At 37.2% G+C, this 12,907-nt stretch overlaps 2 protein-coding genes across 5 annotated transcripts; one reads left to right on the top strand and one right to left on the bottom strand.

Moving 5' to 3' along the window:
- Positions 1 to 211: 211 nt before the first annotated feature.
- On the bottom strand, positions 212 to 10,803 carry rcbtb1 (regulator of chromosome condensation (RCC1) and BTB (POZ) domain containing protein 1). 4 transcript variants are annotated; one of them, XM_063009738.1, is made up of 12 exons: positions 10,701 to 10,803; positions 9,004 to 9,199; positions 8,141 to 8,291; positions 7,440 to 7,606; positions 6,387 to 6,545; positions 5,781 to 5,888; positions 5,118 to 5,260; positions 4,472 to 4,662; positions 4,143 to 4,269; positions 3,138 to 3,289; positions 2,770 to 2,900; positions 212 to 1,936 (listed from the first exon to the last, which is right to left on the bottom strand). In XM_063009738.1, the coding sequence occupies exons 2-12, from the start codon at positions 9,127 to 9,129 to the stop codon at positions 1,796 to 1,798; spliced, it is 1,596 nt and encodes a 531-aa protein (XP_062865808.1). In that variant the 5' UTR covers positions 9,130 to 9,199; positions 10,701 to 10,803; the 3' UTR covers positions 212 to 1,795. The 4 variants fall into 4 exon arrangements, with proteins under 4 accessions (XP_062865808.1, XP_062865807.1, XP_062865809.1 ...); XM_063009737.1 differs by lacking the exon at positions 10,701 to 10,803 and having other exon boundaries at positions 9,004 to 9,268; XM_063009739.1 differs by lacking the exons at positions 9,004 to 9,199; positions 10,701 to 10,803 and having other exon boundaries at positions 7,440 to 7,631; positions 8,141 to 8,271.
- A 1,476-nt stretch (positions 10,804 to 12,279) lies between these two features.
- On the top strand, positions 12,280 to 12,810 carry arl11 (ADP-ribosylation factor-like 11). Its single transcript, XM_063010843.1, has one exon. It carries the CDS (start codon positions 12,280 to 12,282, stop codon positions 12,808 to 12,810), a length of 531 nt encoding a protein of 176 aa, XP_062866913.1.
- The last annotated feature ends 97 nt before the right edge of the window (positions 12,811 to 12,907 follow it).

Here is a 12,907-nt window from a genome sequence, read left to right as displayed (position 1 = left end):
ATATTGAACATGTTAACTGATGAATCCTGTGTAATCAGTAACTGCCTTTCCTGTCATAAATGTAACCAGTGTAAAAACATGACGTTAAAATCATTTGTTATTAAATAATAATAAAATAATGGTGTCTATGCAATGCAGGAACTGGTTTATATGCATAATCAAACAATTTTACTGACACAAAGAAACAGATTTACTTATTCTTTAGTGTAAAGATTTATTTTGGTCACATTTGTAGCACTTCTAAGTACAAAATTACGTCTAGTGAAAAAAAGCTATACAATATATACAGTACATTTCACAAAAGCAATTCGCCTTTACACACAAAGTAAACAATTAATTTCGGATGAAGCTTATACACAACATTTTAACCTGTAACAATAAGTAAATGTGCTGTTTTCATGAAAAGCACCTCAATGACATTCTCGCTCTCTCATCCTCACCCACAAATCAATACTTTTCGTATATAATGTACCCCCCTCCTTGTTTCTTTTAATCTTGTCATTTCCAGTTCCCAACTCCTCCAACAGGTGTGCAGTTGCCAACCTCTTCTTTACAATAGTGGCTTCATATATAGGGCTATACTACTGTACAGAGAGTTCACACTATGACCTGTGTGTATCCCCCAGACACAGCCAATTGTGTCTATTGAGCACCCAGCCAGACAGCACAGCTGAGATTTGAAATTGAGCTTTTTCCAGAGTGTTTATTTTATTTTTTATCAAGTAACAGCATATGAGGCACTCTTTAACGAAGACCAATTAAAATTCTTAAATTCGTATCTTTCAAGGAGGTCAAAAGAAATTGCATCGTCAATATATTTGTTCTGACAAACTATTTGCAATGAAATGCGTTAAAGCCGCAAGCACAAATAGTAAACTGTATGCTGTAAGTAAACTCTGACTGCAAAATACAAAAATCTAAGCTGTTTTACTGAAGTACACCACAAGCAGCACTGTCAATATGCATGGAATGCCCAGAATGTAAGACTACTATTAAGTGTCTTGGTCAGTGCTGGAGCAAAAGCTGATTTTACACAGCTAATGTAAGAAAGTTAATCTTATGGGGTCACAAACATTAATGTAACAAACATATTTCTGATATTTTCCAATACCAACACCTTCCTATTATATAGCACAATGATACATACAAAAGATTATTGCATTGCACCAAATCAAGAAACAAATACAGCCCAACAATTACACTAATGTCAGCCCCCGTTTTGCCGGTTAGGATGTAAGAGGGGTAAAACTTTGTGTAGGTGCTTTCAATAATACATACATTACAAATCTACACCAATAAAAATACAAATCATTTAGGTTCAGCCACAGTGCAAACAAGGCCAACAGTAAGTGTGACTATATTAGTATAATTCTATAGTCTCTACACTTACTGTCAATATCATTCATGGAGTTATTCAAGGCTAAAGACCAGATGGTAACAATGGTAAAGTATGAGCTAGGTTAAAATCTGTCACTAATAAAGGTACATGTATTGGTGTTTAAATTTAGTGTAGTGGTGTTTAGGTTTTCCAAGTGCTTAGTAAATCTAGGAACATACTGAACACCTACAGATCCACAATCTCATACATAAAAAAGCCTGTTGAACTGACAGCATGCCCTCCTCAACTAGATGTAAACAATTTGTCAGTGACGTAAATTTATATTTGCAGTGAAACTGGTGAGGAAAAAAGCCCTTTTGGTGCTCTACTTCCAGGGAGTCACCAAAAGTTAGTAACAGTGCTCTCTAGTGGTTTGAATGACTGTTTGCAGTAACAGATAAGCTTATATAACAGAACTCAGTTTTTGAAGGCTCCGCAGCGGCTGGCTCTGCAGATAAACTCCTTCAGCATGTTCCCATCAATCTGCCAGAATGCTGCAGTCTGAGTCACCTCAGTCAGGTGGTTTACACAAAACTTGAAACAGAACTCCTCAAGGTCCTTAAAGAACAAAGCAATATCATGACTGAGTGTTGTACTTAAAACCAGCTTTAATCAAATAGCTTTGCAAATTAAACATATTTTCAACAGACCAGTAATTTATTTATAGTAAAAAAAGAACCTTTTCCTGAAGCAAATATAATAGTTCTGTTTGGGTTGTTTTAGCTTTCTATGTGACTGTCAAAAAAAAAAAAAAAAAAAAAAAAAAAAAAATGCGAGCGCAAAGCTGAACAAGAAAATTCCTCGATGCCTCTGTTTTAATGGACTGACATAAAGTGCTCAATTTTTATTAATAGGTAAAAATTGATGCCTTAAACATATTTCGCTAATTTTAGTGATTAACAAAATATAAAAAGTGTTTTTTACTTAGTGTTAGTATTTAATCGTAGATAAAAACTACCATATCCACAAACTGAACACAAAAATATAAACCCATAAAAACACAAGAATTTTTGTAGATTTGCGTTTGATGTCTTTTACGGAACAAAATTGTTACACCTGGAAAGGTTGCTCTATTTATTTTGAATTTTTACCCTAAATAGGGCCATGCAATATAATATCATATTTGCAAAAAAATAACATTGTAATACTCTTTTTTTTAATATTTTCTCAATTTTCTGTAACAATCCTGTAACTACTGGTTTATCCTAATACATTTGTAAACATGAAATAAAAAATGCTTATGATATGAAACTGCTTTGACCTAAATAGTAGTTTAATTGAGTGCGGACCATTATTATGATTTCTGAACATTCTAACATTGATTCAAACTGAAGATATAGAATATGCTACTTAAATGCTAAGTGAATAAAAAGACATAATTGTGCATGTACCTCAGCATCATATCTGACAGCAGCAGCGAGCAGGGAGAAGGCGTTCTCTACAGTAATGCCCCTCTTTATAATGTGCTGACACAGCCGCTTCAGCCTGTTCTCACAGTATGAGGTCGCCAAATCCAGCAGTCCTGTAGGAAAGGATAAAATTGCTTAATGACTGCTGCATTATAAATACTAATGAAATGATATAGACAAACCCAAAACAAGGGTGGCAGGAGGCATGGTATCATAATTACCATTGACAAATTGCAGTACCATAATTTGTGTTACATTATTTAATGCTTATGATACAGTTGTCAATGTCAAACTATTTTGCTTAAGACGGCATGTACTAAATTAATAAAAAAATTAATGACTGAACTCACCAATGGCATCCTCTGGAGGAAGATCTACAGTGTCTGTGTAGAGGAACTCGAGAAAAGAACGGTAGACAGGGTAGGAGAACTGATCAATTTCAACCACCTCTTTTATATCTTCATTCCAGTGAGATTGGAACATGGAGCGAAAGTGTTCACATCTGTAATGAAGAGATGTAATGTGGTAAGATGATGTTTTGGTGAATATCCGGAACAACAGACCAGCTACAGTCATTGAAATATAAACTTTCGTTATTTCGTCTTTGTCCTAAATCACATGCTTGGTACAATCTAGGCTTGAGGTACAAATGACACTATTTGTAATGTACTAAATGAACACACATTTCATTACAGTTACACACAAAAAAAGAGGTTGGCTGGGAATATAACTTACCATGCCGCTAGCTAAAAGTCACAAATTTAATTTTATTAAACTTGCATATGACAACAGTGCTAGATCAGCACTTAAGATCCTTGTTATTTACAAAGGGTTCCCACTGTTAAGGCAATTAATCCTCAGTTGATTGGACTGAATCCTGCTTTAATGCAAGTCGCTTTAAATAAGAGTCAGCAATACAAAATGTAATTTGTAAACACATAATTAGTAATAATAGAAAAAAAATAGATTTCAAGGGCCACAGATAATTTACTGTTAACAAATTTTTGTACACTAGAGAATAAAACTCCATACTGGCTTATAGACTTGGCACTACATGTCTGTTTTAATTTAAATAGATGGGAGTCTGATCTTGTATAACTGGAAATAACTGCCTGCAGACATTTCAAATGAGGCTTTGTCTTTGCTAAAAATTATCATGTCACTTTGCATATTATGCAACAAAAGTTTGCAGAGAATCGGTTTGGTTACTGAGTATGTCACTATCTGAGCAGCGTTAATTCATATGATACTGATATCATACTAAAATGAAAAGCATTAAAGCAGTGTTTACAGTTTAATAATACTAAATAATAAACTGTGATAAAAATCAGCAGTAAGTAAAATAAAGTGCAGACCTGATTTTAAGAACTGCTTTATGGACATGAATAAATCTTCCGTCTACGCTAAACTTGAGGTCTGAGGTCTCGGGACTGTCAAACTCTTTCTTCAGAGCCTGGGCCACAGTTAAGAAGTCATCATGCTCTACAAAAAGAATGACAGCTGTATTATTACACTGCAGGTAAATACTATATAGCCATATAATACACATTAGCTTTCAACATATGGGATTTTCAGCTTTCAAAAGAGGAGTAATGTGAATAAAACTACAGGCAGATGTCATAGTTCCGTAAAACTAGCACGAAATCTTAGAGAAGAGCTTTTTTTTAATTCTCCATAAACCCACCTGTGGACAGCAGCCTCCACATGACTGCAGGGGTGGAAAAGCAGGCAAACACATCATCAGTGCTGCTGAGGTGTGTGTGGTGGGGCAAAACAATGGCCTGACCTCTGCACTGACCCCACATGTAAACCCGGCCACTCTGAGTCTTTCCTGCCGAGGTGTGTGTGGAGTGGCACGATGCTATTTCTACAATCCTGCAAAAGTTTGAGAAGAGGAAATGAAATGCAAGATTGCATAAGGGAAGGAAAAGTTGTATAAGTGGCACAAAAAGTAAAAATCACAGACAGAAGTCAAGAACTTCAGTTAATGTTCACAATAACAACAGAATACTCAAGAGTGACTTTGGGATGGTTGTTCTGGCCTTGTAGATGCCAGACAGACTGGTTTAAGTATGTCACAAACAACTGATCTCCTGGGATGTGTTTATGCACAACAATTTATATAGTTTACACAGTGGCAATTTTAATAATACTTTAGCTGCTCATCAATCCAGGATTGCTGTACACTGCGCTTTATAATGCACCACACAGGGAACAGGCCAATCTGACACAAATAGTCAAAACCTGTTTCATGTTCTTGTTATACCAAATTATACCATGACCTGTGGATGAAACAGAAAAAAGGACAAAAGCCTCCACCATTCACTCACCTCTCTTTTTCAGCCATGACCTGAACAGGACTGAGCTGATTGCTCTTGTTGCCTATACCGAGCTGACCATATGTGTTGGCTCCCCAGGCATATAAAAGCCCTTCGTCTGTTAGTGCCAGCGAGTGGGCGTAACCACAGGCAATCTGAAAAACACAACATAAGCTTCAACTAAATACAGCAAGCTAACTAAGCCCAATAGCCCAATAAAAGATTCAGTGAATTTTTGTTAATAGTACAACTTGTTTTGTGTACTTGTACATTTTGTTACCTAAAAATGTGCTGATACGATTGCATAATACCAAATGTTAGTATATAAAGTTCAAGTTTAAATGACAGGAGACCAGTCTTACCCCCTTGGACACCTTGCACACTGTGGTTGGCTGTATTAATTCTTTTTGTAACTTTTTTGTGTACATTACATTACAACAGAAGTGTATTGTGTCTGTTATATTACAACAGAAGTGTAATGAAACATCAAAAAAGTCTGTGTTATAAGACAAAATGCTTGTCTCTGCAACCTGTACAACAAATGTCTTACATAAGAAGTGTAAACATTCACTTATTTTTGTCATTATTATTCTGCAGTATGCAGTATTTTGTAGAAAAGTCTGATGTTGTGTTTTTAACTTGTAGTAGAATGTACTGGGTGTACTTTACTCTTACCTGTAGAATGCAGACACCCTGAAGTCCCTGTAGACGGCATGGTGTCAGCTGATTACCATTATTCCCCAACCCAAGCTGTCCATTACCATTATAGCCCCAACCATACACCTAGGATAACACAGATGGACATAGATTGATATGCACCTGAGAATTAGGATTAATACTTTGTACAGTTAAAAAAGAATACAAATAAAACAATTGTTTGCCTTATTAGTGCCATGTTTTTTTTGCAATTTTAACAACAGGAATCAGTGTTTTGTGCTTGTTTTATTGGTCTTTAAATACAGTCATTTAAAAAAAAGTGTAAGGTGATGGCAGATTTTTTTTCTGGATTTCCCCCTTTTATCCAGCAGAACATCACACTCCTCCTACCAACACATGTCCAATCTAATCACTGATTGCAGATTTGAGGATACATAAGGAAATTTGAAGAAAATTAAGCATTCATCAGCATGACCCTGATTGTAGACCTAATCTTATTGATCAGACAAATAATTCAAAATTGAACCAACAATCTTATATATCACATATATCATGCTCAATACTGTTACTAACAAGATTATATTGTGGCACGTCTAACAAAATTCATAAAAGATTCATTTTTACCTCACCGTTTTCTGTCACTGCCATGGAGGAGGTCTGGCCACAAGCAATGCTGACTACCGCTTTGCTATTGAGGCAGTTGGAGACCTTACGTGGTACTGGCTGGTTGGCGGTGGAGCCTGAACCCACCTGACCACAGTTATTATAACCCCAAGCAAACACCTGAGTAAACAACAAAGAAAAGGTCCTGGTCATCCTGGTCAGGGTTGCAGAAACAGCCAATCATGTCTGTGTAGATGTCCGGCTGGCCGATAGCAATGTTGACAATTTCATCTGAGTTACAATTTCTACACGTTTCAAGGATAATAAAAGCAAACCTGACCACAGTTTGGATTTCTGCACAAGGGTGAAAGTGGGTGATTAAGTGTGGGCTGATGGGTAAAAATGCACTTAAAAGCAAATCCATAACACAAAGTGCACAAAATGTCAAGGGGCCTGAATACTTTCTGAATCCACTAAACAATGCAGACTAGCAAAGCAGACTCTACAGTAGATGATGTAAAATAAATGCCTGCTTATCAGTAGTAAATGGATTAACTGTAAAGACAAACATTGGCAGGTCACACTGAAGCCTGAGGGGAAAACAACAGCCTTTCAGGCTTAGTACCAAATCACATGATGGCTTTTACAGTGAGTGCAGAATCACTAAAACACCAATTCACGTTTTATTTCTATCTAAAAGCTTAGTATTTTATAGCTAGCCTAAAGCTGACCTAATAAAAATACTTTTTTTTAAAAATACAATTAGGCATTAAAATGGCACATTAAAAGCAGAACTATTAGAGCTTCTCTCACAGTATCTTACCTGATTATTAGAAACTTTCAATATATATGGCAATGACACATCTCTCACAAACATGTAATGAAGAAGAAATACAGTCTAAAATCAAGTTGTTTTACAGCTGTAAGCCCTTTTGATTTCACAAACTTTAAAGTTTTGCATTAATGGGGTTTTACATACATTTACATACACTTGCAGTTGTATATCACAAATAGGCCTTTAAAATAGGTGGCATGCAAGTAGATCAGTCTTAATTTTCATGGTGCCTTTCTCACCTCGCCATCATGGGTCTGGGCCAGTGAATGATGTGATCCACAAGCCACCTCAATCACCCTCTTGTTCTGCAGGTTAGTTGACACATTCACAGGAGACACCCCCTGATTTGTACTCCCATTACCTAGCTGACTGTATCCATTGTGTCCCCAGGCATACAGGTGCCCCTCTGCAAAGGCAAAGGATGCACTGATCTGAGGAGAAACAATACACTGGCGCTACAGTATTCAAAAATATGTATTCATCCCATTAAACTGCTGAACATGAACTGAACTGTTTAGTAATGTGTCTAATAAGTTGTTCAACTGTGGTGCAGATCAGATATAAATGTAGAGGTTGTAAAAACTGCATAAAAGTGCTGAGAAATAATAGCAAGTATATAAATGACACATGACAATGACGCATGACAATCACGGCCCTCGTCGGTCAGAAGCAGGGGTGGCGGCAACAATGAGAAAGACATAGGATTTGATTGAACATGACTGGATTGGGTGAAAAAGGAAAACCTAAATAAATAAATAGTGTATGGATGTAGGGATTAAGTGCAGGACAGTTTGGTCCTGCAAATGTATTTTCCACATTTAAATCCTGAGACAAAGAAGGGCCTTGGCCTTTTTCTACCTGGTGCTACTTGCAGATATCTTCCCAGTTTATGGAAACATGATGCATAGTGAAACAAGGTGCTGGATGTAAAAGGGCTTACCCTCAGAAGCAAGAAGCACATGTGGTCCACTGCCATAGCTCAAACTGACCACCTTCTTTCCACTCAGACAGTCCAATTTTTTAGGGATAACTGTGCTCTGGCTGTCCCCTGTGCCCAAACAGTTACTGCAGTTCAGCCCAAACACAAACACCTACAGAGCAAAAATCAAAACCTGGTATTCCAAAACATCAAATGGGTTTGGGTTAGCCAAAATATTTGAATTCTGTTATATACCACAATTTAAACCGTGTTACAATATGCTAATGCTAGACTCTCGGAATCCAATCCTTCAGATTTTAAAACACAAAACAAAATAACAACAGTTTGCCTACTGATGTTTCAGGGGCAGTGCTGATAGGCTGGCTGATAACAGAGCTGAGATTTGAATGTGTGTTTTACCAGTGCCACCTGAGTGCTCCACAATAACTGCATTTTAAGTCAATAGAAGTAGTTCTATCTGCTTCCGTAATCATGCTAGACAAATTTCAGAGCTTGTAGACAGTCATTGGTAATGTCTAAAGACTTACTGTCTTTGTGTCTGTCTTTTACCTGAATGTAATCACAATGGATGTGGCTGAAATAAAAGACTCTTGTAATCAAAAGAAGTGTCCAAGACTTAGAAGGAAAGTTAGTCAAGCTATAAAATCCATATGAAAGTAGATCTGCTGACATAACTTTGTCCCTAATGCTAAGTACAATCTGGCAACATTTCGGTTCAATTATTACAAACTACAGACTACAAATGTCTTGATTAAGACCCAAGTAATTCTTTTTAAAACTGTCTTGCTGGTACTGGTTAAGCCCGTTTGACTGGGTTAATTGGACAAACCTTGAAAGCTGGCTACACACCACATGTCACTCACCTCATCATCGTGAGTGACGTAGATGGCTTCGTTGGCAGATGTCCCAAAAATGCAGGCCTTCCGTATAGAGGAAGTCTCCTGTGCGCTTAGAAGGCTGAAAAGAGGCCATTTGCTAGTATCCACCATGGCTCCACAACTGATGCTCCAACGAAAAGATGCAACCCTGCTACTTATAAGGGAAATGTAGCTACAGACACTGCACATACAGACAGACAAACAGTTTTAGCATTACAGTAAAGATAACACTACATTTAACCCACTTGGTTCAGCATCTGTAGTATGCGTAATAAACCACTTTTCCACATCCCACACCCATGCTGGTCAGCAAAGGCTTTAGACCAGAACACGCCTTTGATTCTTTTTCACTGGTTAGCAGCAAATTGCTACAGAGAGCTCTATGTATTATTTCATCACTTGTGTTATCCTCATACATCCCCGAAACTCTTACTTAGGCCTCTGCAGATATGAGACTCTCTGCATTAAACCAGCCAACTGGAGCCAGCCAAACACTCAAGATAATTCCCTATATAGGGAATTCAGACTTTAACTTTAGTATGAGATTCAAGTTTAGCATTTTCATCTAAGAGCTTTTTAAAATGTATAAATCCAGCTTTAAATTCAGTATGCTGTAGTATTTATTCAATCCAAACGTAACTAACAAAGCAGTCCGTCATTATGCTTTTGACATAGGTTACTATCAGTTTTAAGCAATTCTCAGAGCTTTGATATTGTTTTCGAAGTAAAATATATAAAAAGGTAAACAAAACATTTCTTAACTTTTTTTTTTACAGAGATGGACACATTTTAAAATGCTACCAACAAGAACAGAAAGTTTAAGTACAGAAACCCTGGTGTATAAACAGCATATATTATTGGTATAATGTGAATCTATGCTTTTGTGACATGCAGAATTAAGGTCAAAATCTGACCCACGCCTATAAGGGACACTTGTGTCATGAAAGGAATTTGAATGAATTGAGCAAGTGTGGTTTGTTACTGAATTGCTGGAACGCATTGTCCGAACTGAGTTAGCAAGTCAGACTGGATAGTGACACTAACAAGGGCTGTGTCTTAAATACCTTCGACTTAAAGCATATACTGTGTATTGTGTGCAAGTCAAAACATGTTGTGGAGTTAGTAGGAAGAGGAGAAACATTTATAATCCAATGAATGTCCATGCCATTCAGATTAATTAGAATTAGAATTGTATGAGCTAATTACTATATAAATTACATAGATCAAATGTTGGATAATCTGAATCTTGTTCAACTGTTTTGAAAACGAAGACTACAAAACAGACTCGTTTTTATGTCAGACTGTAAGTAAATACTACATACCGAACACAACTGGTTCTGTACTAATTAGATACACTATGTAGTATAGCAGTATACAGATTGAGGCACCACAGATGTAAAAAAAAAAAAAAAAAAAAAATCAGCAAAATGTCAAACGTTTCAACTGATAACAAAACTATACTAGATTATATTATGTAGAAATCGCTAAACATGATTTAAAATGTATTTTCTAACCAAGTTAGCTCAATCGCTAACAAGCTAGGAAAGCAGGAGTTAGCTTGTACAGCTAACTAATCTGATACTGACCTAAAGCATCTCTACATCACTAAACCAACAAAACAGAATACTAGGAAATAAACAAAGACACTTTTTTACAATGAAACAAATAAAAAAAAAACCTACCCGACGGTTTGGTTTCATACCGACAGGAGCAAGTACAGTATTTGTTGTGTCAGATCTCTCTGATCATTTGCATTGCCTCTAAAACTGAGTCCGAAGAGTCGATTCTTCCATTTCAAACTAAGATCGTTAAGAGTCGACACTTAACCGTTTGGAGTCGATTCCACAAAGCGTAATGTTTTGGGCTCAAGTTCATACACACAGAGTGTTGTTAATATATTACTGTCACACATCAAGCATTAAAAGTCTGGGAGGAATTTACATTCTGATATCGATTCCTAAAAATGAGAAATATAACCGGAGCAGAGGAGATTCTACTTCTTGAATCCAAAAGTCCTAGGTGCCGCTCTATTTTGACGTGCCTACGTCACTCAGGAAACCACGCCCCCTATCAACAGCGGCAGCCCTGACATGAGTTTGTTGTTGAGACTGGGTCATCTTGGACAAGCACCTTTATGACCTATTCTTGCCAACAAACTAAATGCTGTCAGCTTCCCAAAAATTACATTTACTGTGGTGCTGCAGTTAGAAAAAACTTGCATTAATGGCCAGTGTGCAAATATGTATAACTTTTTATATTTACATTATTTAGCAGACACCTTTATCCAAAGCGACTTACAGTACAGTGACAGTATACAATCTGAGCAATTGAGGCTTAAGGGCCTTGCTCAAGGGACCAACAGCAGCAACCTGGCAGAGGTGGGGTTTGAACCAGCAACCTTCTGATCACTAGTCCAGCACCTTAACCACTGGGCTACAATTGGCTACATTAGGCAAAAAACCTGGACCCCTGGTTTTATTTTAATAGATTTTGAATTTTAGAAAAAGTAACATTATCTGATAAGTCATCTTTCACTATATTACCATTATTGGTACCATCTTGGTTAGGATGCCACATGAAGGATTTAACACAATTTTTGCTGCCAAATTTTAAGCGTGGTTTGAATAGACACTGTCTGGTGGAAATCATTAGATGTAGTCACTGGGCATTGTCAGGGATTGGGCCTCATGAAAAGATATCACATTGGGCCCCACTACCCCAGGTCACACATTGTGCAGAGGAATTAGGAATGTGATGTAAAGGCCATATTTTACATGTTTTAGTTACTAGTGTATGGAAAATTCCCTTTCTTTTCTCTCCCCTATCTTAGTGCCTCTTCTTCCTGTATTTGATAACCAGATTTTTCTTTAAAACGAAACATGATGCTGTACTCCTCACTTGAAGTTCATGGCTAGCAAGCTAGCATTTAATATAACATTTAGTATATATTTAACCACACTGTAGTCTAACATACATTTGATTATGGTGTGAAATGCCACAATGTTAAGAATTGGCAAATACACGTCACTAAAAGAGGCCACAGCCTCATGGTAAAATGTTGAGTAACTTGTTATACTACACGTCTTAAAGGAGATGTGAAGCAAAATTTGCCACATAGGCTCATCTAATATGATAAGTAAGCATTAAGACTCCGGTGCTGTTTCTTCCGTCTGCTTTACGTAAGTCTACCGCAGGACCTGTATGAGACCACTGTCCTGTATTTCTCTTTCTCACTGGATTATGTGTTAGGAGAAGTGTAAAATGGGGCCCAGTTTACGGAAGCAAACCCATCAGCCTCCACAAGTGATTCTACTCGGCCTGGACTCAGCTGGAAAATCCACTTTGCTTTACAGGCTTCATCAAGGGGTCATCATGGAGACGGTGCCTACAATAGGCTTCAACATAGTTAACCTGAAGCTGGACAAAAAGTCAGTGCTGACTGTTTGGGATGTTGGTGGTCATGAAAGTATGCGATCCAACTGGAAGTACTATCTGGAAGGCTGCAAGGCATTGGTATATGTGGTGGATGCCAGTGACCATTCTAGAATAAATGAAGCAAAGATGGCACTAAATATTATCCTGAGTGACCACAACCTAAAAGATGTTCCACTCATGGTGCTGGCTAATAAAACGGACATGCAGAACTCCATGACAATTAATGATGTGTCCAGTGGGTTGGATTTGAAAAGTTGCACCAACAGGGATTGGGAAATCCAGGCATGCAGTGCTTTGCAAGGGCTGGGACTACATCAGGCTTTTCAGTCTGTGGCCAAAATGATAACGAAGAAATAAAAGAACTACAAATAAAATGGGTAAGCACCTCTGACCATACAAAAATATATAGTAATTACTGCAGCTCTCTTTACATGTTGGCAGCCTTAAGTAAAAT

The sequence above is a fragment of the Trichomycterus rosablanca genome, chromosome 15, assembly GCF_030014385.1.
Source record: "Trichomycterus rosablanca isolate fTriRos1 chromosome 15, fTriRos1.hap1, whole genome shotgun sequence".
Lineage (NCBI taxonomy): Eukaryota > Metazoa > Chordata > Actinopteri > Siluriformes > Trichomycteridae > Trichomycterus > Trichomycterus rosablanca.
Note: the sequence above shows the minus strand (reverse complement) of the source record. Positions and strands in the feature narration are given on the sequence as shown.

What these genes read in the sequence shown, in the direction of transcription:
- rcbtb1 (XM_063009737.1), bottom strand. Translation starts at nt 9,207, where the DNA reads ATGTGCAGTGTCTGTAGCTACATTTCCCTTATAAGTAGCAGGGTTGCA. An exon ending in ACGTCACTCACGATGATGAG is followed by an intron (nt 8,292 to 9,003) that starts GTGAGTGACATG and finishes TTTGCTCTGTAG; the next exon opens with GTGTTTGTGTTTGGGCTGAA. An exon ending in CTGTCAGATATGATGCTGAG is followed by an intron (nt 1,937 to 2,769) that starts GTACATGCACAA and finishes TTGTTCTTTAAG; the next exon opens with GACCTTGAGGAGTTCTGTTT.
- arl11 (XM_063010843.1), top strand. Translation starts at nt 12,280, where the DNA reads ATGGGGCCCAGTTTACGGAAGCAAACCCATCAGCCTCCACAAGTGATT.